Consider the following 23,915-nt stretch of genomic DNA (forward strand, 5'->3'; position numbering starts at 1 on the left):
CAGTGGAGCCTGGAACACAAATGGTAGCTGTGGCAGTGGTCAACAGATCCAGGTGTGGATGATTATAGTTAAATTAAAGGCAAAGTTGGTAGTGGAAATATGAGTGTGTTATGTAATGAGAGTTTTAGTAATAAGTGTGTTGCAATAGTTATGTATTAGTCGTGGTGTTGTGTTTGTTTTTTGGTGGCAGGAGGTTGATGTAATTTTAACATGGTTTTTTATGTTTGATGTTAGTTGTTGGATACGTTTTTTAATATGTTTAATGAAATATTATTTTTATTCTGTTGTTATAACTTATAATATTAATAGAGGTGTTTTATAAGATATTTTATATTGAATGTTTATAACTGAAATTAAATGTGAATGTTACAATATTGATACTATATATGTTTGTCAGTGTGTTTGGTTCTATAAATAGGCATAAAACCTGATTGAACAGAAATAGTTTTGAGTGTTTTGATTTTCATACAAAGGCAAGTTGTGTTGTTGGTTTATAATAAATGGATAAAATAGGAATTCTCATTCATTCCAGACAGATTGATTGTTTTTTAATTGCCAAAGTATGTTCACAGGTATGTACAACAGTTTCTTGCGTAAAGAGTTAATCATTGGTGTTATGTTGTTGTATATGATAAAATTATCTCCACTCATAAACTAACTATTTTAAATTTGAAGATGTATCCTGAAATAGATCCAGAATTCACACTGAATTATGATGACGAATTAAACAAATGTTGGACAGTGCTCAACAACCAAGGTGTCCACCATGAGTTGATCTTTAATAAAGTTGGTGATCATCCGATGATAATAAGTGAGTGGTGCTTGTTGGAAACATATTATGCTTTTCCTGCGGATGTTATCGTGGAATTTCGTTATTATGGGGACAATAATTTTGGAATTAACTGGTTTAAAGAGGTGGCATATTGGGTGGATTTACCATACTTTCACAGCCGATACACATTTGATGACAACATTCATTCGTTTGTTGTTACAGTTTCTCAGTCTTCATTAATTGAAGGAAATTTAGTTTAGTAACTGCTGTTTATACTATTAAGTTTTTTTGGTTAAGGTTTAATTAAGTAATAGTGTGAATTAACAGTTTGTATTTGTATTGCAGAAGTTGGGGTTAAATACTGCAAGAATCTTAGGAAGTTGTGGGTATGAAGCTCTTGTTTTGTGTGGGGACAGCGGTATGTCCACAACAATGAAACTGTCAAACATTCATGATCCTTACAATACAGAGTTAGGTCCTGGGTGGGATATTTTTTGTAGATGTCATATAATTGATGCAGGTGAATGTATTGTATTTCGAGTTGATGTCAGATGTCCTTGTGCAATATGTTATGTTTATAGGTTTCCAGGTTAATATATTGCAGTAACTAGCAGATGTCACTATAATTGTTTTTGATGTTTTTTAGTGTTTACTTATAAGTAAACCTTAAAAGTTAATGAAATTTAAGAAACAATATAATAAAATCAACCTGATGTGAAACCAATATGAATGTATTCAGATACGGTACAAAGAGAGGAATTATATATTGCTGAAGATCTCCTTGTAAACTACATTTGTAGTTGTTGTTTTAACTTTTGCATGTTGATCATGAATTAATATTTTGATTCCCTGTTTTGTTGCCACTCTTGATAGTGCAACATATATTTGTCCATGGGTAAAAACATCTCTTGGTAGGTATAGACCAACAGTATCCAAAGACTGTCCTTGGGATTTGTTAATTGTCATAGCATATGACACTATAATGGGGAATTGTCTTCTATTGAGCTTGAACGGCCATAGTGAATATGAAGGTGACATATCCATTCGTGGGATGTAAACCTGATTGCCACAGTTCTTTCCAGCTATTATTGAAGCTTCAATAACATGTGTTCCCAATTTTGTTACTATCAACCTTGTTCCATTACATAGTCCTTCATACTGATCAATATTCCTCATGAGCATAATTGGTGTTCCAACCTTTAACTTTAAATGATGGGTAGGCAAACCAGATGTACGGAGCGAACTGAGAAATTATGGAGTTAGGATATTTACCACCGTGTCGTCATTGATTTCAGACTTATCGACAGAATTGGAGCTATAGTAATCCCGCATGTCTCCTGTATGAAGAATATAATGAGTTAAGTGAAATAAATATGAACATTTGATGTTTTTCAAGGTTGGTGAGAAAGATGTAGACCTGGCATTAAGTCAAGGATATGATTGTTTATTTCGTCCATAATTTCTAATGTAGAAGCAAGAATTGCTCGACCCTTAAGGTATTGGATCTATTGCACCCCAAAATTTGCCCACATATTTATTCCTAATTTGTTTAAGCTTCTCATTTCATCTGCATACCTCCACTAGGTCATCTAACACATCATGCATCATTATTCAATAATCTGACATGGGATCAAGGATCTTGGAAATTAGGGCTTCTAATTCACTCAAGCTTAATTCATCTGGCTATTCTTTGAGTATCGGATGGAAGATTATGGTTTTAGCTGATAGTCAGTATGGATTTCCTTCTCATCAATCTACGAGGGCTATTCTTCATCCAATTTCATCAAGGTGGGATCAGGGCCTTTCATCCAAGGGTTTCTTTGAGATCTTTAAATTAGGTTGTGCTCATTCCTTTGATTATGAATCCCCAAATACTTCAAGCACAAGTCATCATGTAGATTATGGTTGAATGGGTGGATGTGACATAAAGCCTTCGTTTGTTGGTTTGTGTTACGAATTGGAAGAATAATGGCAAAGTGACCCGAGGTTCGAACGTGACTGTGGTTTAAAAGTTGGAAGAAAGTGATTCAAACACGGTTTAACAATTCATGAATTGGGAGCATCTACTAAGGTCTAAACATCATTCATGTTCAACCATTATCATCCAAGTCTATCATTACATCAATAAAATCCATTACAAAAAAGGTCTACTTCGCTTACAAGTTGAAGCCCAAAGAACCCATTACATTCAAGCTATTACAAATTCAAGACCAATTTCAAAGGGCCGAGTTGCAAATATCATGAACATTCATCATTTAAAAGTTCAAAACCCATCTACAAATTATCCAAAACACCATTTACATCAAAACTAATCCAATTGCACGTTACACCATCTAAATACAAAAATTGTTTTAAACATTTCCTTGTAGCCAAGTCTTGGTTCCATTTCTTGTTCCATCTTCAAGCCTCTTCATCTTCATACCATCAAGTCATCTTTCAAGCTAAGTCCATTTCAACTTCACCAAAAATCTATACCATGCACATTCAATTCAAATAAAATACCACATTCATAAAGGCCTGCCCTGCAAAGAAATAGATAAGACCAGTTCAGCTATCACATCCCAAACAAATACACAAACAGAACCGAAACTGAGGCTGCAAAATCCTTCACCAAAATTCTAAAACAAAAAGCATCCTTTGTCATTCATACTTATACATTTAAACATACCAAAACAGTTTTCTAATTAACCACATAACCAGTTGTCAACCAATCACCCAAAGCAAGCATGAACCATACCATATTCAATCACAATTTGCAAATAAATATTCAGCCACCAGTCGTATGCATCGATTCAGTTCAGAAAAACAAGATATAAAGTCAGAGAAAATCATATAAACATTTCAGTACAAGGATATAGCAGTCCAAAACTCAGAATCAGCCCCATAACCTCCTAGTTTCACACTAACTAGTTCAGACCCCTAACCATTTCTAAGTAATTCCTAAACCAATAACAGAGCTCAAACTAACTCCATTCATACACACCTAAGAGTTATGCTATAACTGTCAAAACAGAAAAGAAACTAATAGCCTAACTGTTTGTAACTAATTTCCTAACAGTTCTACATAACTGTAACTAACAGATTTGTAACTAACATAGCTACCCTAATTCAGTGAGTTAAAGAAAAAACCATTTAGTAACAGCTTGCAACTAACCTGTAACTAAATTCTCAGCTTCAGCCACCTATACATCAGAGTTAATCTTCCATTTTCAGAGTCTTCTCCACCATTTCTTCACCCTTCTCCATCATTCAGTTTTCTCCACTCAATCACCATAACCTTCCTCTCCATTCTTCAATCTGAAAACAATAACAGAATCACTCCATTCATCTCCTCATATCTTCAATCACCATTCATCAACCAAAATCTTCATAACCGAATCTCTCTTGATCTTTCTCTTCAAGACACCATCAATCTTCATCTCTCTTGACTCTTCAATTCTCTGTAACAATGGAGAAGAGAACAGAAAATCACCATAAACAACTCTTCATCGATTCTCCATCAAAAACACAAGAGAAATTCTTCATCTGGAATCAACCGAATCACCTTTAATCTTCATTCTTCTTCCTCAACATCAACGCAACATCATCATCATGTTCATCAGCTTCACTCATCTACCACAAAATCACAACAACGACATCAATCCATAGTAGAAGAAGAAGAAGTGTGAATCAGAAAACAAGATTAAAAGATTAAGGCGTGTGCTTACTTGAATTTCTTGTTATTGACAACAATCCTTATCGCATCATGTTCATCCTCACACACGTTCATCATTATCCTCACATATCAACAATCTTCTCCGCGTAGCCGTCTGGTTACCGAATCAATATCATCACGTTCGAATCATCAATATCATCATCGCAACTGCAAGCAACAACAACTATCACCACCTCATCGCGATTTCGAAATGAAGAAAGAAGAAGAGAAACGGATTCGTCGTTGAAGGCACGTCGGAGGAACTCCGACCGATGAGATCGAGAAAGAGATCGGAAGAGAGAAGATAGCAGGAGAGAGAGAGAGAGAGAGAGTGAGATGAGGGAAGAGGCCGTTCCGATTTTGGTTCACGGTGAAGATAGACGGAAGTTCGCCGGAGAGGTGAGTGTGGAGGTCGCCGTTCCATTCTTGAAAGAGGAAGAAAGAAGCTGAGAATTCGCGATGGAAGCTCAAAGGTCACACTAAGGTAACCCTAATCCCATTCCCAATTTCATCTTCTTTTTTTTATTATTCATTTTTAATTAATTGTTTTTTAAAACTTTTAATAAAATCTGAAAGTAAATGCTGTTGGATCAATTTTTCGTGGGCCACCGAATTTTGTTCATACTTCCCCAAAGCCCGATACCATCTCCATAGCACAAAAAACTCTAACAAAAAAACTCACTTTGGGCCTCAATACCTTTAGGCTCAGCACCTCAATTTCCGCCTGCACCATAATCTCACCAATTAACCCCCCTGAGCCTATTAATTCATGCTAGAACTTAGTATTTTTCCACATAGATTTTCCCTATTTTTTTTAGGTAATTGTTGACACATAAAAACATAAAATTTGTTAGTTCTAATTAGGTTTTAGAAAAATTTTTGTTTTAGAATTTTCTCATAAAAAATGACATAAAATACTAGTTTAGGCTTATTAGAATTTAGGTTTTAGGCTAGTACTAATTTTGACATTTAATTGAATTCTCCCTCATAAAAAACTCATAAAAATAGTAGTATTTTTTGGTTAATTTTGCACTAATACTTGAATTGCTTATTTCCTTTTTAGTATCATTTCCATGTTATTTTTTGTATAATTTTTGTTTGACTTTGTTGCTTAGCTTTGGCCATATTTTGGGCCTATTTTGTCGATACAATTTGTACGCTCCCTTAGCTTGGAATATATCTCATTAGTATGTTAACATTAGACTTAGACTAGAATAACAACTTAGGTTAGAGAAATTAGGCTAGTCCCCCCCCCCCCCCCCTTTTTTCATTCTTTTTCTTTTCAACACTAAAACACCTAATAAATAGTCGAATAAATTCCCTTAAAAAATACAAAGAAAACACTTAAAAAACATTAATAAAAAAGTGAAAATCATTAAAAAGGGAATGGAAGCTTGAATCTCCCTTGCTTTAGGGAATCATTCGAGTGCTTGGATCTCCCTTGCTTTAGGGAACCATTCGGGCGTAAGTTCCCAAATTCTAAAAGACACAAACCAAAGAGTAACTCGAGTTTCCCTTGCCTTAGGGATTTCCTCGAAACACTTAAACTCTCTCTCTTCTCTCCTTTCGTAAGGGCATTGTTATCTCCGCTCTATTGCATCCTAGGCTGTCCCCTTATGCAAGAGCGCGAGCGTTAACTCCGCCCAACTAAAAAACACAAAACAAACAGAAAATCTTTAGCCGAACTACAGTCGCTCTGATTCCTTTTAAGGGATACGTAGGCATTGGGTCGCGGGGCCTAAGCGAGCACACTTGTAAATAATTCCTTCTTTTCCCCGTATTTCTTTTGCATGCATTCACATTTAGGTTTTAGACATAGATACACCCTCTAGATAGAAACAAACATAGGTGGATACCATCGAGTACGATGGGCGTGAGGGGTGCTAGCACCTTCCCCTTGCGTAACCGACTCCCGTGCCTAGATTCTCTGGTCGAAAGACCTTGTTCTTGTTTTGAGTTAGGTTTCTTGGTATTCCTTTCCCTCGATGGGATAAATATATTAGTGGCGAATCTGATTCCATTTTTCGCGGTAGCGACAGCTGGCGACTCTGCTGGGGACGTTGATAGACCTGTGCTGGTCCATTCCTAGCGAGTCGATCCTAGCCTTTGTTTGTTTCTTTTATTGGGTGTTTCTTTGTTTGTTTTTATGTTTACATATTGTATATATGTTTGCATATCGTGTTTATTTTCTGCTTGCATGTCATGTTTACTTTTCGCATGCATCTAGACTATATTATGGGTCCCCGTGGGGGCCACATATTTTTCTGCTTTGTTTTGCATGTGGGGGTTTTTGTGAGGTAAAAGGCCCACTACCCAGGCCAGTGACACAGAGGATTAGCGTGGATGCTCATGTTGACTCCCGTAGCGCTTGCTATGATCAAGCTTGACATGGGGTACCACAATTGGGCGAGGTTCTTTCATGGAACACTGTGTCTAGCACGCTTGTTGCCTCAAACACTTTGTACCCCATGGGAACTGTAGACCCCGGTGACCATTAGGGACCACCTGTCCGTGTCTAGAATACATACCCGTGAGATTGGGGTGGGACAGGATACTACCCTTCATCATACCCGGATCTCTATATTGTAATCTGAAGCCGGAATTTTGAACCTGCATCATTCAGAAAGATCAGTATAATTCAGATATCCAGATTTGCGAGACGTTCAGTCTCACCACTTTGCATTGCATAACATCATTACTTTATCCACTTCATTTGTGGGGGATTCTAAAGTCTATTTCCAAAAAAAAAAGAGGAAACGAAAAAGTAGAAAAACAGAAAAGATGGAAAAGAAAAAAAAAAGATACTATATGCAAAAAAAAGGAATAAAAAAGGAAACAAAAGTTGATGAAAAGACTTTAGGATCCCTTAGAAATGAAACATGCATGCATATTATCATGCGTTTCATAGTTCTCTCAGAAGTTTATGAGGGCCCTTTCCATTCAAATTCTGACTTCAACAACAGATTGACTTCTCACCGCTACTTGCTCGAAAGTTAATGATGGAACAACTCCGTGAGGACTTGAATGAGATGAGGACAGAAATGGGGATTAACCTGAATCACTGTATGGAGATCATTCAAACGTTTTCTCTTAGAAAAGAAGAATTGAGATAAGCTCCTCAGAGGCCAAATGCAAATGTTAATCTCGCCCCGAGAGAAGGTCTTATGAATCAGAATGTCTGAAATAATGTTGAGATTCCTATCCATGTCAAGGAGAATTTACATCATGAGAACAAATTGGAAATTGAAGTCTCCTAAGTTTCCGATCATTGAAATAACAAAAGGTTCCACCTATTGGAGAAAAGGTTGAAAGCCATAAAAGATTGTGACTCCCTTGATTTAGACATTGTTGTATTGTGCCTAGTGCTTGATGTCAAGAGCTGCAAAGGTCATTTATTCTATCTCTGATTAGTTTGGACATGCAAGCCAAAGTGATAATCATCACTTGTACACATGTGGAAATTGTGTGGGGCTCCCGATCGAGGGATAAGCAAGACATTGTCTATCTTGAGCATTGCACCATTCGCATGCTCGAATCCCTTAAAGCACTAAAAATTCTTGTGCAACTTTGTCAGAATCTTTTGCCATGTGATAATAAAGAGTATTTTGCAGAGGCATTTCTCATTCTCAGTCTGTTGCTTCATATCGTGTGTCATCTCTTCTCGGAATTTTCTTCTCAATGGCTTTTGCTCGTCAATAGAGAAAGAGAGATTATGAGAAATAAATTGATGTAATTCTAATGCCTTGTGCCCAATTACTTCCCTGCTGGTTAGAATCTCAGTTGGTTAAGATTTGTGTTGTGAGTCTTCCTCACCACATATAGCTCTCTTGAGTTCGATGATAATGCAATATTCTTTCAGTCATGATGGTGATTACTGTTCTAGCATCTATATTTGGGGCTCCCGACCGAGGGATAAGCAAGACATTGTCTATCTTGAGTATTGCATCATTTGCATTGCTCGAATCCCTAAAGTAAAAATAAAAATAAAAATGCACCACTCTTGTTGGAATATTCTTCTGGGAAGTAATATAAAGTGTGTGGAAGGAACATATGATAATGCTAAGTGGCTACCATGCTGGGGCACCTGGCCATTTAATTGAAGATCATAATACATTCAAGGGCAAAGTTCAGGTCCTCGCTGATTTCAGAACAACAACATTCATTCCAAAGAGGTTTATGCTTATATTGAAGTCTCAATGGGGTATCAAAGCTGCAGAAAGCATTCAAGAGCAATAAGCCCATACGGAGTCAAGTCTCCTCAACAAGAGCATTCATTTCGTTCTCTATTGCATTCTCATTTGTAACATTTCATTGTTTGTTTAAGCATTGCTAGCATGTAAAAATTTGTTAATTTTCAAATGAAAATCATAATACATGGTTTATGTTTGTCTTGAAGTAATCCATTCGTTTTCACTCAAAAAAAATGTTTTTGGCATTACGATACCAACTTTACTTATCGCTTGCTTAGGCAACGAGCGGAGGGAGAATGATGATGATTATAAAAATGCAAAAATCCCTAACTGTGTGTTTTTGAATAAAACCCTACTGATGATGTACAGGCATTGTTTCAAATCCCTAAACACCGGAGATATAAGGGAGATAGACCCTCGGTAACCCCTTTGAGCCTTGAAGGAGGAGTTTCTTGTTTTATCAGAAAAAACCCTTATTTTTAATCCTGGGGCAGGGTAGTGTTCATTTAACTTGATCAAGTGTTCAAAACTCACAAATGGTATGCATCTAAGGATACAACAATGGTTATCCTTCAAAAGGTTGAGGAAATTTAAAACCGTGATGGTTATCCTTCACCTACCAAGAGGACAAAAGATGATGATTCCACAATGGTAATTCTTCATTAATCATGGAATGAGGCAGTCGCAATCACTTCCAACGAATCAAAGACAATGCAAGGTCACACGACTTGTTCAAGAAAGAAAAAGAAAAAAAATATTGCAAAAAAAAAAGAAAAGAAAAAAGGATAAAGAAAAGAATATGGCAATAGAAAGAAAAAAAGGATGGTGAAAAAAGCAAAAACAAAGTCGTGTGATAATGAATCAGAAGAATAAAAGGTGAAGCGACTGCCATGTCCGAAAAAACCTCATTGATTCCTCAACCATCTTAAAATTCCTTGTGAGGGATGAACACTCATGTTGAGTTAACTGAATATAGGACTGGAGAACATCATGAAGGGGGTGGGTACCAAATAATTTTGAGCCTAAAAATCCTTTGTTTTCGAAAACCATGAACCAGGCGAAATTACAACCCTTAAAAGTCCTAATTGAAGTAGGGTTTATTTCGAAGACGCACTCCCATGAGATAGTGTTTACTGACTCCCAATGAAGCGTAACACATATATGTTGGTATCGTATGCTCGCTTTATATTTCATTCATAAGAGGTGGCCACCTCATTGCATAAAAAGTTTTTAAACTTCAAGACTAGCATAGGCTTTGCATTAGAATCGTCATTCTCAGAATTAACATTCCCTTGCATACAAAACATTTGCTTAAACATCAACGAAATCTCCATGATGAGAATCCGTAAAGAGCTTGATCATGTCAAAGTAAAAGGACTGGAGAACTCCTTAGAGTAAAAAGAAATCATTCCAGAGACTAATATATCAAGGGGCATGCTGCCTGAAGACTCCATTGAGCATAATCAGTTTATACCTTCTTTGACTGGTTACCCTGAGGGGAGAAGTATGAATACTCTATTGAGCATGAGCAGTGGATAATCTCTTTGATTGATTACCCTGAAGATTTTGAATACTCTATTGAGTGTGGTAAAGTTACTTCCACGATTTGTGGGATCTTAAGGGAAGTAAAACTCGAGGATTCTGGTAAGATGTACATAATCAGGGGCAGTCACGATGAAGAATCTCTCTCGTGAGTTCATCCCATATGGGGCAAGCAAATCAAGGTTTGACATCTCAAATTAGACCAATCAGGGTCAATCAAGTCGAGGAATCTCTCTATTGATTTCAATCAATCTGAATTAGTGACGTTGTTGAAAGTATTTGTGGGTAAATATTTTCGGTAATATATCGTATCCACAGGGATTGGTTAATATCACTGCCGTTCTATAGTTAATTATTTTGAGTTAGAAAAAGTAATTGAGTTTGTTTTATGATTATGATACTATCAAATTTAAACAATAATTTAAATGCAAATAATGAACTTTTGTTAACGATTAAGGAAGTATGTTGAGCTTTAGGGTTCATCAACCTATTCCTATACAACTTATCAATTAATTCACAATTGAACAATCATTTGAATTACTATCTTCACTTATCCTCAAATATGATTCCATGTCTGCAAATCAAATTAGATAAACTTTTACCGGTATGAGATTCGATCTCTCCAAATATCAATATCGATAATAGTAATAAAGAACGATAATTATGAAAACTCAATCACAATTCCATCTCTGCAAATTGAGATTGAATCAATATAGTAACCTAGGGCAAAAGTTAAAATCCTTTCTTTCGATCAAAGATTCAATAATGGTGTAAATTAAAAACAAGGTTTCTTATTGATAATAAATTCAAACAATTGTTCATAGGAAATAATTAATGGTATTGTATATTCATAGGTTAACTACTACCTTAAACTCAACAAGAGGAATTTAGCTCTCCATAGACATGAAGAACACACAAGAATTAATGGAGGTATTCATCTTCATCAATGGAATGTCTTCGATTGGTAAAGAATTGGCCTTCAATTGTTGTTCTTGACTGCAAACTCAGAATGCTCTCCTAATTTCGCTCACAAAAGATCTCCCTTTCACTTGGAAGCTAGGGCTTTTATTTATAAGTTTTGGGCTTTTAACTCCGCGGCCGCGGCGCGGCAACGGATGCGCGCGGCGCGATCAAAAACAGAGACTTTGGCGCGGCGCTGGCTAGAACTCCCGCGGCGCGCCCTTGTCAAACTTCATCTTTTTGCTTTGCCTTTGAGACTTCCAGCTTCCTTTCCTCTTCTTGTTTTCCTAAAGCTCCAATTCAGCTCTAAACCTGCATCAATAACACCCACAAGTGATTCGATTTGCTTTACACATGAACTGAACCTTTTCAGTTCAATTCTTACTAAAAACCTATGGATCTATCACAATTTGCATTAGTTTAAACCAAAATTTACTTATATTAACACATGAATTTACCATTAATTCACTCCTAACAAACTCTCCCCAACTTAGAGCTTTGTTTGTCCCTAAACAAAATTACTTACCTCCAACAAAACATACCAACAGTCATGCAACAAGTTTTTCAAAAAAGTTTCTCAAGTGGTTCAATTTAGTAACCAAGTCAAAATACTCCTCCTCTTCCTGCAAAGTCAGAACATACACACGAAACAAATTTTGAAAGCAAATTACCTCCAGAAGTTCAAAACACTACACAATTGTAATTGAATCAGCACTAATCACTCTCATCAAAAAGTATGATGAATAAAAGAGGGGTTAAACACTCATCCAAACAATTAAATCAACAAAGATCCATATCATACGTTCACCAAATTGTTAGCATCAAGTCGTGTGGAATCTGAGAATCAGAAGGTCTTTCTAGGGTTGTAATGCGGTTTAGATTCAAAGAAAAGAAGATAGTCAAGGGTTGTTCCTAATCTAGGGAAGCATCCAAATCATAACTCATTCCTTCTTCTCTATACTTTAATTCTCTCACCCGTTCATCTTTTTCCATTCATAGCTTGGTTTTTCTTTTTCACCTTTTTTTGTCAACAACCGTTTTATTCAAACGTTGTTCTTTTTCCATAAATTTTTTTCAAGCTACGACTTCTTTAATCTTTCACCAATTACCACATGCACTTACTCTTCTTTTGAATGTGACTCTCCCCAACTTGGAGGTCAACCTGTATTTAGATTGTATGAATGCTCCCCTACTTTCTAAAAAGGTCAAAGAGAAAACACATCACCAAATTTTATGGTTGATGGTCCAAAACAAAACTTTTTATTGAGATCAAAACTCACCAGGTATTTTCCTTGGTGCATATTATGATGCTTATCTTGACCTCAGGCTCAAAGAATGGTTAGCAAAGGATCACACTCTCACAGAAGAAAATAAGTTTTACGTTGGAATAGGCTAAAAGAACTCTCAGATTCAAACAAGTGCCTAAATCACTTTCACAGATTTCCACAAATGATGCAACAAACGGTTTAGCATGATACAAACAAGTCAAAACAATTGATGGTCTCCTGCATATAGTAAACAATGGAAAGCTTTCCTCACAATGGTTAAGGCTAAACCGATCCAATAAAATAGTGTACCATAAAGAACTTCTGTTAGGTATTTACTAACAACCTAAGTTTCATGCACACATTAGGAGTTTGAGTTCAAAAATTCATACCTGCTTTGTCACTTTTATTGAAAAAGAAAGTGAAAACTTAATTTTTGAAAAAAAATTTCACTCACTACCACTTTCATGCATGTTGCTCCTTTGTCGGTACTTTGCTTGAGATTTTCATTATGCTGTAGAAACTACTCATTCTAAACTGGGGATAAAAGAAACAATAAACAAAAAATTGAAAAATGCAAAAGAGTAAATCCACCCCCAAACTTGAACTAAACATTGACCTCAATGTTTCAAAACAAGCCCAAGAGGGTTGACTCACAAGGGGTATTGCCATATCAATTTATTCTTCCTAGCTTTCACCGGAAAGGTCCCCTTATTATTTCCTGAAATAAAAATAAACAAAACAAAATAAAACATTAGAAGTGTGGGTTACCTCCCACGAAGTGCCTCGTTTAACGTCGCATGGCTTGACGGTTCATGGTTGAATCATCAACCATTGTCTCGTTTCCTTGGTACTTTTCTTACCAATGTGAAACCCCAAAAGTATTTAAAGTTTGCTTGTTTGATTTCTTCATCCTTAATTCTTACCACTTCAACTCGCGATCTCTCTTCCTTCATTTGTTTTTTCCTCTCCTCAAGAGAGATAACCTCCTTATCCGTTAATTTCTTCATCGGTGAGAACCTATCCTTGATGAATTTGACAAATTTTGGCTTTAACTCTAAACCTTCTAAGAATGGGATGGTGATTTGCAAACGGCTAAACATTTTCATTGACCGAAAGTAATGACTCTCATTCCTTTCTTTATTAGGAGCTTGTATAGGGAGTAATTCCAATGAGAGTTTATGCTCCTTTGCATTACTACTCTTCTTCAACTCTAAGTCCATCATATTCTCTTTTGAAAAAGTTTCAGCTTTTGAAGTTTCTAACTCATTCATGACTTCTTTGATTATATCCTCCTTTTTTGTTCCTTCGACTAACACATCATCTACTTTTTTAGGAGGTCTTGGATAAGGTAGCTTCATTGAAGGCTCATACTCGCTTTCTATATTTTTCTTGATGTTTATATGCTCTATATTATCCTTTTCAGCAACATCTTCCTTGTCATCATCATTGTTTTCAACTTCCTCATCAATCACTTTTACACTTCTTATAGAAGTAGCATTGCAGGTTTCTACACAAGTCATAGGGTTTTGAAAAGTTGAAACTTGACTTACGTTTTGCTCGGTGAAGAATTTGGTAAGTTGAACATCTTGCGTTTCCCGGTTTTGTTGAATGGCTAAAGAGAATTGCATGAATTGATTCATGGTTTCCTCTAACTCAGTGGGTCCTCTTTGGTAACCTTGATTATAGTGTGAAAATCCTTGTTGTTGGTATTCATGGTTAGCCATATGATACTCCATCGCATCTTCCGGTGTGCACCATCCGATATCATGAAACTCATTAACTTGAGGTGTGAACTGTGACACACTTTGAAGGAGATACTCCATTTGTTGAATTAGAATCTCGTTTTGAGCATGAATCGCAACATTTATATTTGGGTCAAACATTCCGACAAACAAAAATCTACAAAACTAGCAAACAAGTGAAATAACAAGAAAAAAAAATAATAATAATAAAAAAATCAAAATTAAAAGACTATTGCAAATTGCAATAACAAAATCTAAAATAAAGTAACTAACTAAATATCTAAAATAAAGGCACTAAACTAAAAAAAATCTAAAATAGAGTAACTAACCAAAAAAAAAATCTAAAATAAAGGAACTAAACTAAAAATCTAAAATTAAGTAACTAAACAAAAAATCTAAAAATAAGTAACTAAACAAAAAATCTAAAAATAAGTAAATAACTAAAAATAATATAACTAAAAATAAGGAAATAACTCAAAATAAAAAACTATTGCAATGCGTGCAATATTGACACCAATCCCCGGCAACGGCGCCAATTTGTTGATAGTATTTGTGGGTAAATATTTTCGGTAATATATCGTATCCACAGGGATTGGTTAATATCACTGCCGTTCTATAGTTAATTATTTTGAGTTAGAAAAAGTAATTGAGTTTGTTTTATGATTATGATACTATCAAATTTAAACAATAATTTAAATGCAAATAATGAACTTTTGTTAACGATTAAGGAAGTATGTTGAGCTTTAGGGTTCATCAGCCTATTCCTATACAACTTATCAATTAATTCACAATTGAACAATCATTTGAATTACTATCTTCACTTATCCTCAAATATGATTCCATGTCTGCAAATCAAATTAGATAAACTTTTACCGGTATGAGATTCGATCTCTCCAAATATCAATATCGATAATAGTAATAAAGAACGATAATTATGAAAACTCAATCACAATTCCATCTCTGCAAATTGAGATTGAATCAATATAGTAACCTAGGGCAAAAGTTAAAATCCTTTCTTTCGATCAAAGATTCAATAATGGTGTAAATTAAAAACAAGGTTTCTTATTGATAATAAATTCAAACAATTGTTCATAGGAAATAATTAATGGTATTGTATATTCATAGGTTAACTACTACCTTAAACTCAACAAGAGGAATTTAGCTCTCCATAGACATGAAGAACACACAAGAATTAATGGAGGGATTCATCTTCATCAATGGAATGTCTTCGATTGGTAAAGAATTGGCCTTCAATTGTTGTTCTTGACTGCAAACTCAGAATGCTCTCCTAATTTCGCTCACAAAAGATCTCCCTTTCACTTGGAAGCTAGGGCTTTTATTTATAAGTTTTGGGCTTTTAACGCCGCGGCCGCGGCGCGGCAACGGATGCGCGCGGCGCGATCAAAAACAGAGACTTTGGCGCGGCGCTGGCTAGAACTCCCGCGGCGCGCCCTTGTCAAACTTCATCTTTTTGCTTTGCCTTTGAGACTTCCAGCTTCCTTTCCTCTTCTTGTTTTCCTAAAGCTCCAATTCAGCTCTAAACCTGCATCAATAACACCCACAAGTGATAATCTCTCAAGCTCACTCAATCTGGGGCAGTTGCGTCGAGATTTGACAATTCTCTCGAAGATCTGTTGACCATGAAGGACTATCTCAAACGCTTGAATATGCTGGGGCAGAGTTACCTCAAGTAAGCCTGGTGTAAGGATCCTTTCGAGGAAAATGTCTTTGTTAAATCAGATATCTTCACAAGTCAAGCAGCCTGGGGCATACTCTTTTTGGTTTGTATTGAAGGAACCGTCATTCACTTGTAAAGTGCAGTTGACCATCACATAGTGGAGAAGTATCACATTGCTTTTCCCCAGCAAGTTACTCTCTCCCCAAGCATAGGAGTTTATTTCTCCTAAGAGTTGGTTCTATTCCTCAAGCATGGGAGTTTATTTCTCCTAGAAAAGTCTCTCCCCGAGCATAGGAGTTTATTTCTCCTGAGAATTCATTCTCTCCCCGAGCATAGGAGTTTATTTCTCCTAGGAATGTTCCAATCCTCCCAACAAGGGTTCCTTATCCGGATTTCTTATCCCCAATATGGTAAATTGAGGGAATCTCCTCAAGCTAAAAATTCTCCGAGCTATGGCACATGGTGAGAAGTCAGAAATTATCCTTCAAGTCAACAAAGAAGCATGTCTTGCAAGTTAAAGTCCAATGTCTATTGGCACCCCCACAGAGTTCTTAACACTAAGGGGATTCTCCCTGGTGTTTACCTCTCCCGAGGTCAGAAACGAACTTTGATCGACAAGTCAGCGGAATACTCTCTAAAGGGCCCTCTTGGTCTCTACATATAGTAATCATTGCATTCACATTGCATCTACAAAAAAAAGCGTAGCATTTCCATGAATATGGAGCATTACGCCATGAGAAAAATTCAAACATGCATCAATGCATAAGCCAAGTTTGTATGTGCTTCAAAGGCACAAAACAATATATCCCCAGAAGAAGTCTCACTTTCTCTCTCTAGTGTGGATTGGATACAAAGTCTTGCTTCGTCAGATCATTGTCTCTATGGTTATTTCCCGTTTGCCGAGCTGAATCGTTTGAATAACCCATACTTTGTGTGTGGCAATTCGAATGATTGTCACTCTTATAGAATTGCACCCCGCCTTTTGGCCTGAGGGAACCATGTAGTTCTTATATTCCGTATATAACAATACCTCTTTCAAAGTCCAGTGTTTACTGGCATCATCTAATAGAGTCTGGTCGTCACCAGTCCTCTCTTTGTATTCACTTTTTGTGAGTCCCCTACTGCCTTTCGCATAAGGGATACCTCTTGCTTCTCGCAAGTTCGCCTTGGTTATTTTCCCGTATGCTGCGTGTAGATTAGAGTGCGAATGAGGGTGGGCATTCAACCCATCTCATTTTTCAATCATTTGGGTAATCATACTTGGTGTGTGGCAACTCGAATGAATGCCACTCTTGAAGAGTACACCCCGCCCTTTGGCCTGAGGGATCCATGTAGTTCTTATGCTTCGCAAGCATCAATATCTTCCTTAAAGCCCAGTGTTTACTGGCATCCCCTGATTGATTCTAGTTGTCACTAGCTTTTCTTTCAGACAAGCCCAATGGTTATTGGCATCGCCTTCGAATTCAGTGTTCATAAACATCCCCATAGAGTCTAGTCATTACTAGTCCTCCTCAATAAAGTCCAATGATTATTGGCATACCTTTTCAGATCTAGAGTCACTCTACGGCTGTGTCTCTTTTTGAAGCCTAACTAAGGTTAGCAGTTTGGTAGATTCCCCTACGGCTGGTTTCTTTCTTTTAGAGTCGTCCCACGGCTACGTCTCCTTTTTTAAGTCTAACTAAGGTTAGCAATTAGGATCGGATTCCCCTACGGCTGGTTTCATCCTTGTTGAGTCACCCTACGGCTGTGTCTCTTTTTGAAGTCTAACTAAGGTTAGCAATCAGGATCGGATTCCCCTACGGCTGGTTTCATCCTTGTTGAGTCACCCTACGGATGTGTCTCTTTTTGAAGTCTAACTAAGGTTAGCAATCAGGATCGGATTCCCCTACGGCTGGTTTCATCCTTGTTGAGTCACCCTACGGCTGTGTCTCTTTTTGAAGTCTAACTAAGGTTAGCAATCAGGATCGGATTCCCCTACGGCTGGTTTCATCCTTGTTGAGTCACCTTACGGCTGTGTCTCTTTTTAAAGTCTAACTAAGGTTAGCAGTTTGGTAGATTCCCCTACGGCTGGTTTCTTCCTTTTAGAGTCGTCCCACGGCTACGTCTCTTTTGTTCAAAGTCTAACTAAGGTTAGCAATCTATTTAAGATCCACCTTCAGCTGGTATCTCTTGATAACATTCAACACTCTTTGCCGTACCACATAATGCAAATTTTGATGGTACTTTTGGGTAATCAATCCACTTACACCTCTCATGTCCATAACTTGTGTCGTTCGTACATTCAGGTTCAAGAAGATTGAATAGAGGCAGCTGTTGCACCCCAAAATTTGCCCACATATTTATTCCTAATTTGTTTAAGCTTCTCATTTCATCTGCATACCTCCACTAGGTCATCTAACACATCATGCATCATTATTCAATAATCTGACATGGGATCAAGGATCTTGGAAATTAGGGCTTCTAATTCACTCAAGCTTAATTCATCTGGCTATTCTTTGAGTATCGGATGGAAGATTATGGTTTTAGCTGATAGTCAGTATGGATTTCCTTCTCATCAATCTACGAGGGCTATTCTTCATCCAATTTCATCAAGGTGGGATCAGGGCCTTTCATCCGAGGGTTTCTTTGAGATCTTTAAATTAGGTTGTGCTCATTCCTTTGATTATGAATCCCCAAATACTTCAAGCACAAGTCATCATGTGGATTATGGTTGAATGGGTGGATGTGACATAAAGCCTTCGTTTGTTGGTTTGTGTTACGAATTGGAAGAATAATGGCAAAGTGACCCGAGGTTCGAACGTGACTGTGGTTTAAAAGTTGGAAGAAAGTGATTCAAACACGGTTTAACAATTCATGAATTGGGAGCATCTACTAAGGTCTAAACATCATTCATGTTCAACCATTATCATCCAAGTCTATCATTACATCAATAAAATCCATTACAAAAAAGGTCTACTTCGCTTACAAGTTGAAGCCCAAAGAACCCATTACATTCAAGCTATTACAAATTCAAGACCAATTTCAAAGGGCCGAGTTGCAAATATCATGAAAATTCATCATTTAAAAGTTCAAAACCCATCTACAAATTATCCAAAACACCATTTACATCAAAACTAATCCAATTGCACGTTACACCATCTAAATACAAAAATTGTTCTAAACATTTCCTTGTAGCCAAGTCTTGGTTCCATTTCTTGTTCCATCTTCAAGCCTCTTCATCTTCATACCATCAAGTCATCTTTCAAGCTAAGTCCATTTCAACTTCACCAAAAATCTATACCATGCACATTCAATTCAAATAAAATACCACATTCATAAAGGCTTGCCCTGCAAAGAAATAGATAAGACCAGTTCAACTATCACATCCCAAACAAATACACAAACAGAACCGAAACTGAGGCTGCAAAATCCTTCACCAAAATTCTAAAACAAAAAGCATCCTTTGTCATTCATACTTATACATTTAAACATACCAAAACCGTTTTCTAATTAACCACATAACCAGTTGTCAACCAATCACCCAAAGCAAGCATGAACCATACCATATTCAATCACAATTTGCAAATAAATATTCAGCCACCAGTCCTATGCATCGGTTCAGTTCAGAAAAACAAGAAATAAAGTCAGAGAAAATCATATAAACATTTTAGTACAAGGATATAGCAGTCCAAAACTCAGAATCAGCCCCATAACCTCCTAGTTTCACACTAACTAGTTCAGACCCCTAACCATTTCTAAGTAATTCCTAAACCAATAATAGAGCTCAAACTAACTCCATTCATACACACCTAACAGTTATGCTATAACTGTCAAAACAGAAAAGAAACTAATAGCCTAACTATTTGTAACTAATTTCCTAACAGTTCTACATAACTGTAACTAACAGATTTGTAACTAACATAGCTACCCTAATTCAGTGAGCTAACAGAAAACAGAATTTGTAACAAACTTATAACAGAAAAAACCATTTAGTAACAGCTTGCAACTAACCTGTAACTAAATTCTCAGCTTCAGCCACCTATATATCAGAGTTAATCTCCCATTTTCAGAGTCTTCTCCACCATTTCTTCACCCTTCTCCATCATTCAATTTTCTCCACTCAATCACCATAACCTTCCTCTCCATTCTTCAATCTGAAAACAATAACAGAATCACTCCATTCATCTCCTCACATCTTCAATCACCATTCATCAACCAAAATCTTCATAACCGAATCTCTCTTGATCTTTCTCTTCAAGACACCATCAATCTTCATCTCTCTTGACTCTTCAATTCTCCGCAACAATGGAGAAGAGAACAGAAAATCACCATAAACAACTCTTCATCGATTCTCCATCAAAAACACAAGAGAAATTCTTCATCTGGAATCAACCGAATCACCTTCAATCTTCATTCTTCTTCCTCAACATCAACGCAACATCACCATCATGTTCATCAGCTTCAATCATCTACCACAAAATCCAACAACGACATCAATCCATAGTAGAAGAAGAAGAAGTGTGAATCAGAAAACAAGATTAAAAGATTAAGGCGTGTGCTTACTTGAATTTCTTGTTATTGACAACAATCCTTATCGCATCATGTTCATCCTCACACACGTTCATCATCACACACGTTCATCATCATCCTCACATATCAACAATCTTCTCCACGTAGCCGTCTGGTTACCGAATCAATATCATCACGTTCGAATCATCAATATCATCATCGCAACTGCAAGCAACAACAACTATCACCACCTCATCGCGATTTCGAAATGAAGAAAGAAGAAGAGAAACGGATTCGTCGTTGAAGGCACGTCGGAGGAACTCCGACCGATGAGATCGAGAAAGAGATCGGAAGAGAGAAGATAGCAGGAGAGAGAGAGAGAGTGAGATGAGGGAAGAGGCCGTTCCGATTTTGGTTCACGGTGAAGATAGACGGAAGTTCGCCGGAGAGGTGAGTGTGGAGGCCGCCGTTCCATTCGCGAAAGAGGAAGAAAGAAACTGAGAATTCGCGATGGAAGCTCAAAGGTCACACTAAGGTAACCCTAATCCCATTCCCAATTTCATCTTCTTTTTTTTATTATTCATTTTTAATTAATTGTTTTTTAAAACTTTTAATAAAATCTGAAAGTAAATGCTGTTGGATCAATTTTTCGTGGGCCACCGAATTTTGTTCATACTTCCCCAAAGCCCGATACCATCTCCATAGCACAAAAAACTCTAACAAAAAAACTCACTTTGGGCCTCAATACCATTGGGCTCAGCGCCTCAATTTCCGCCTGCACCATAATCTCACCAATTAACCCCCCTGAGCCTATTAATTCATGCTAGAACTTAGTATTTTTTCACATAGATTTTCCCTATTTTTTTTTAGGTAATTGTTGACACATAAAACCATAAAATTTGTTAGTTCTATTTAGGTTTTAGGAAAATTTTAGTTTTAGAATTTTCTCATAAAAAATGACATAAAATACTAGTTTAGGCTTATTAGAATTTAGGTTTTAGGCTAGTACTAATTTTGATATTTAATTGAATTCTCCCTCATAAAAAACTCATAAAAATAGTAGTATTTTTTGGTTAATTTTGCACTAATACTTGAATTGCTTCTTTCCTTTTTAGTATCATTTCCATGTTATTTTTTGTATAATTTTTGTTTGACTTTGTTGCTTAGCTTTGGCCATATTTTGGGCCTATTTTGTCGATACAATTTGTACGCTCCCTTAGCTTGGAATATATCTCATTAGTATGTTAACATTAGACTTAGACTAGAATAACAACTTAGGTTAGAGAAATTAGGCTAGTCCCCCCCTTTTTTCATTCTTTTTCTTTTCAACACTAAAACACCTAATAAATAGTTGAATAAATTCCCTTAAAAAATACAAAGAAAACACTTAAAAAACATTAATAAAAAAGTGAAAATCATTAAAAAGGGAATGGAAGCTTGAATCTCCCTTGCTTTAGGGAATCATTCGAGTGCTTGGATCTCCCTTGCTTTAGGGAACCATTCGGGCGTAAGTTCCCAAATTCTAAAAGACACAAACCAAAGAGTAACTCGAGTTTCCCTTGCCTTAGGGATTTCCTCGAAACACTCAAACTCTCTCTCTTCTCTCCTTTCTTAAGGGCATTGTTATCTCCGCTCTATTGCATCCAAGGCTGTCCCCTTATGCAAGAGCGCGAGCGTTAACTCCGCCCAACTAAAAAACACAAAACAAACAGAAAATCTTTAGCCGAACTACGGTCGCTCTGATTCCTTTTAAGGGATACGTAGGCATTGGGTCGCGGGGCCTAAGCGAGCACACTTGTAAATAATTCCTTCTTTTCCCCGTATTTCTTTTGCATGCATTCGCATTTAGGTTTTAGACATAGATACACCCTCTAGATAGAAACAAACATAGGTGGATACCATCAAGTACGATGGGCGTGAGGGTGCTAGCACCTTCCCTTTGCGTAACCGACTCCCGTGCCTAGATTCTCTGGTCGAAAGACCTTGTTCTTGTTTTGAGTTAGGTTTCCTGGTATTCCTTTCCCTCGATGGGATAAATATATTAGTGGCGACTCTGATTCTATTTTTCGCAGTAGCAACAGGATCGAATGATAATTATGAATAAAGTCAGGATATGTAGCATCAACAATGGCGAAAATTGGGTTTTCGAATTGTGTTATCAACAGGTCGGGTGGAATTTCAAAACCTGCCACACCGTCATTGGGCTCAGATACCTTTCCTTCGCCAATTCTTAACAACCATTCTGAAAACTGTTGAATTTCATTTTTATCATTTTCAGACGGACCGGATTGCAGCCGCATGTTTTTGGTTAATGTTAACACTTGAACAGAATTCCATATGTAAGACGCATTTATGGCAGAATGTATAATATCTGAACGACTTCCTCGAGGTACAACAGGTAAAATCTGTTTGAAATCACCTCCAAAAACAACAACTTTTCCACCAAACATCTCCTTTGAGTTACTGTATGTAGACATTACATCTCTGAGAGTTCGTTCAAGTGCTTCAAAAGCATGCTTGTGTGCCATTGGAGCCTCATCCCAGATAATTAGTTTAGTTTGTCTAAGAAGGTCTCCCACATCATCATTGTACTCAATTTTGCAAGTAGAATTATCTAGTGTTGGCACTGGTATCTTAAATTTTGAATGCGCAGTTCGACCTCCTGGTAACAAAAATGAGGCTATACCACTGGTTACGACTGTTAGACATATATCATGTTTGGACCTTAATGCTGCCGCCAGTGTTCTCCACATGTATGTCTTACCAGTCCCACCGTAACCATGTAGGAAGAAGACTGCACCATTTTGTGAGTCGACGACTCCCATAATTTTTTGATACATAACTCTTTGTTCATCTGTGTCAAGCTGATCAGTAAGGTCTTTCACAAAAGGGTGATTCTTCAATAGCATAACTACCGATATATTTATTAGCAATCTCTAAACAATAAACCAAACAAAGAGTAGTATTATAAAAAATAGTTAACGATATTATCAATTGTTTACCTGTAAGTCCACTAAAGAGATTTGTGAATTCTGTCTTTGTTTTTGCAATGTCATAATTGCGTTCATCATATATCAGTCTATTACCTAATTGTTGCAGAACATATCCATCTGGATAAGGGATTGGTTTGAAATCTTTTAGTGTCCTTTTATTTTCTTGAAGCATCTTTTCTATTTCAATCAGCGTCAAATTTTGCAATTCGGCTTTTGTGAGAACCAATTCTGTTTTTCAACATTATAAATAACAAACTTAGGAATTGGATAATAGGAGAGATATATTTGGTTGTAATTATATATACATAATATAAGTGCAATAATAATATATGATATATTGATTAAATTTACACTCTTAAAAACCTGTATTTAAAGCCAATTGCCTTTGAGCATGTAGGACACCATCAGATAACAGCTCCCATGATTCCCTCTAAACACGTGCTGGGCGATTAATAGCGCCTGACAATAGCATGACCACAAATAGTTTTTGGACAAAATGTCCAGACCCCCATTCACTAGCCTCTTCAATTGATTATTTTGCGATGCTAATTAGTTAGACTAACTAATTATAAAATAAATTAGCCATAT

General features: G+C 36.7%; 1 protein-coding gene across 1 annotated transcript; it reads right to left on the reverse strand.

Moving 5' to 3' along the window:
* Positions 1–1,531: 1,531 nt before the first annotated feature.
* On the reverse strand, positions 1,532–23,390 carry LOC131598304 (uncharacterized). The gene is made up of 4 exons (XM_058870920.1): positions 23,337–23,390; positions 22,520–23,270; positions 2,045–2,109; positions 1,532–1,930 (listed from the first exon to the last, which is right to left on the reverse strand). Exons 1-4 carry the CDS (start codon positions 23,388–23,390, stop codon positions 1,532–1,534), a joined length of 1,269 nt encoding a protein of 422 aa, XP_058726903.1.
* Positions 23,391–23,915: the final 525 nt, after the last annotated feature.

The sequence above is a fragment of the Vicia villosa genome, linkage group LG4 (assembly GCF_029867415.1).
Source record: "Vicia villosa cultivar HV-30 ecotype Madison, WI linkage group LG4, Vvil1.0, whole genome shotgun sequence".
In the NCBI taxonomy this organism is placed as follows: Eukaryota; Viridiplantae; Streptophyta; class Magnoliopsida; order Fabales; family Fabaceae; genus Vicia; species Vicia villosa.

What these genes read in the sequence shown, in the direction of transcription:
- LOC131598304 (XM_058870920.1), bottom strand. Translation starts at nt 23,390, where the DNA reads ATGACATTGCAAAAACAAAGACAGAATTCACAAATCTCTTTAGTGGAC. An exon ending in TCTCTTTAGTGGACTTACAG is followed by an intron (nt 23,271 to 23,336) that starts GTAAACAATTGA and finishes TTTATTGTTTAG; the next exon opens with AGATTGCTAATAAATATATC. An exon ending in GCCCAATGACGGTGTGGCAG is followed by an intron (nt 2,110 to 22,519) that starts GTTTTGAAATTC and finishes TTCTTCATACAG; the next exon opens with GAGACATGCGGGATTACTAT.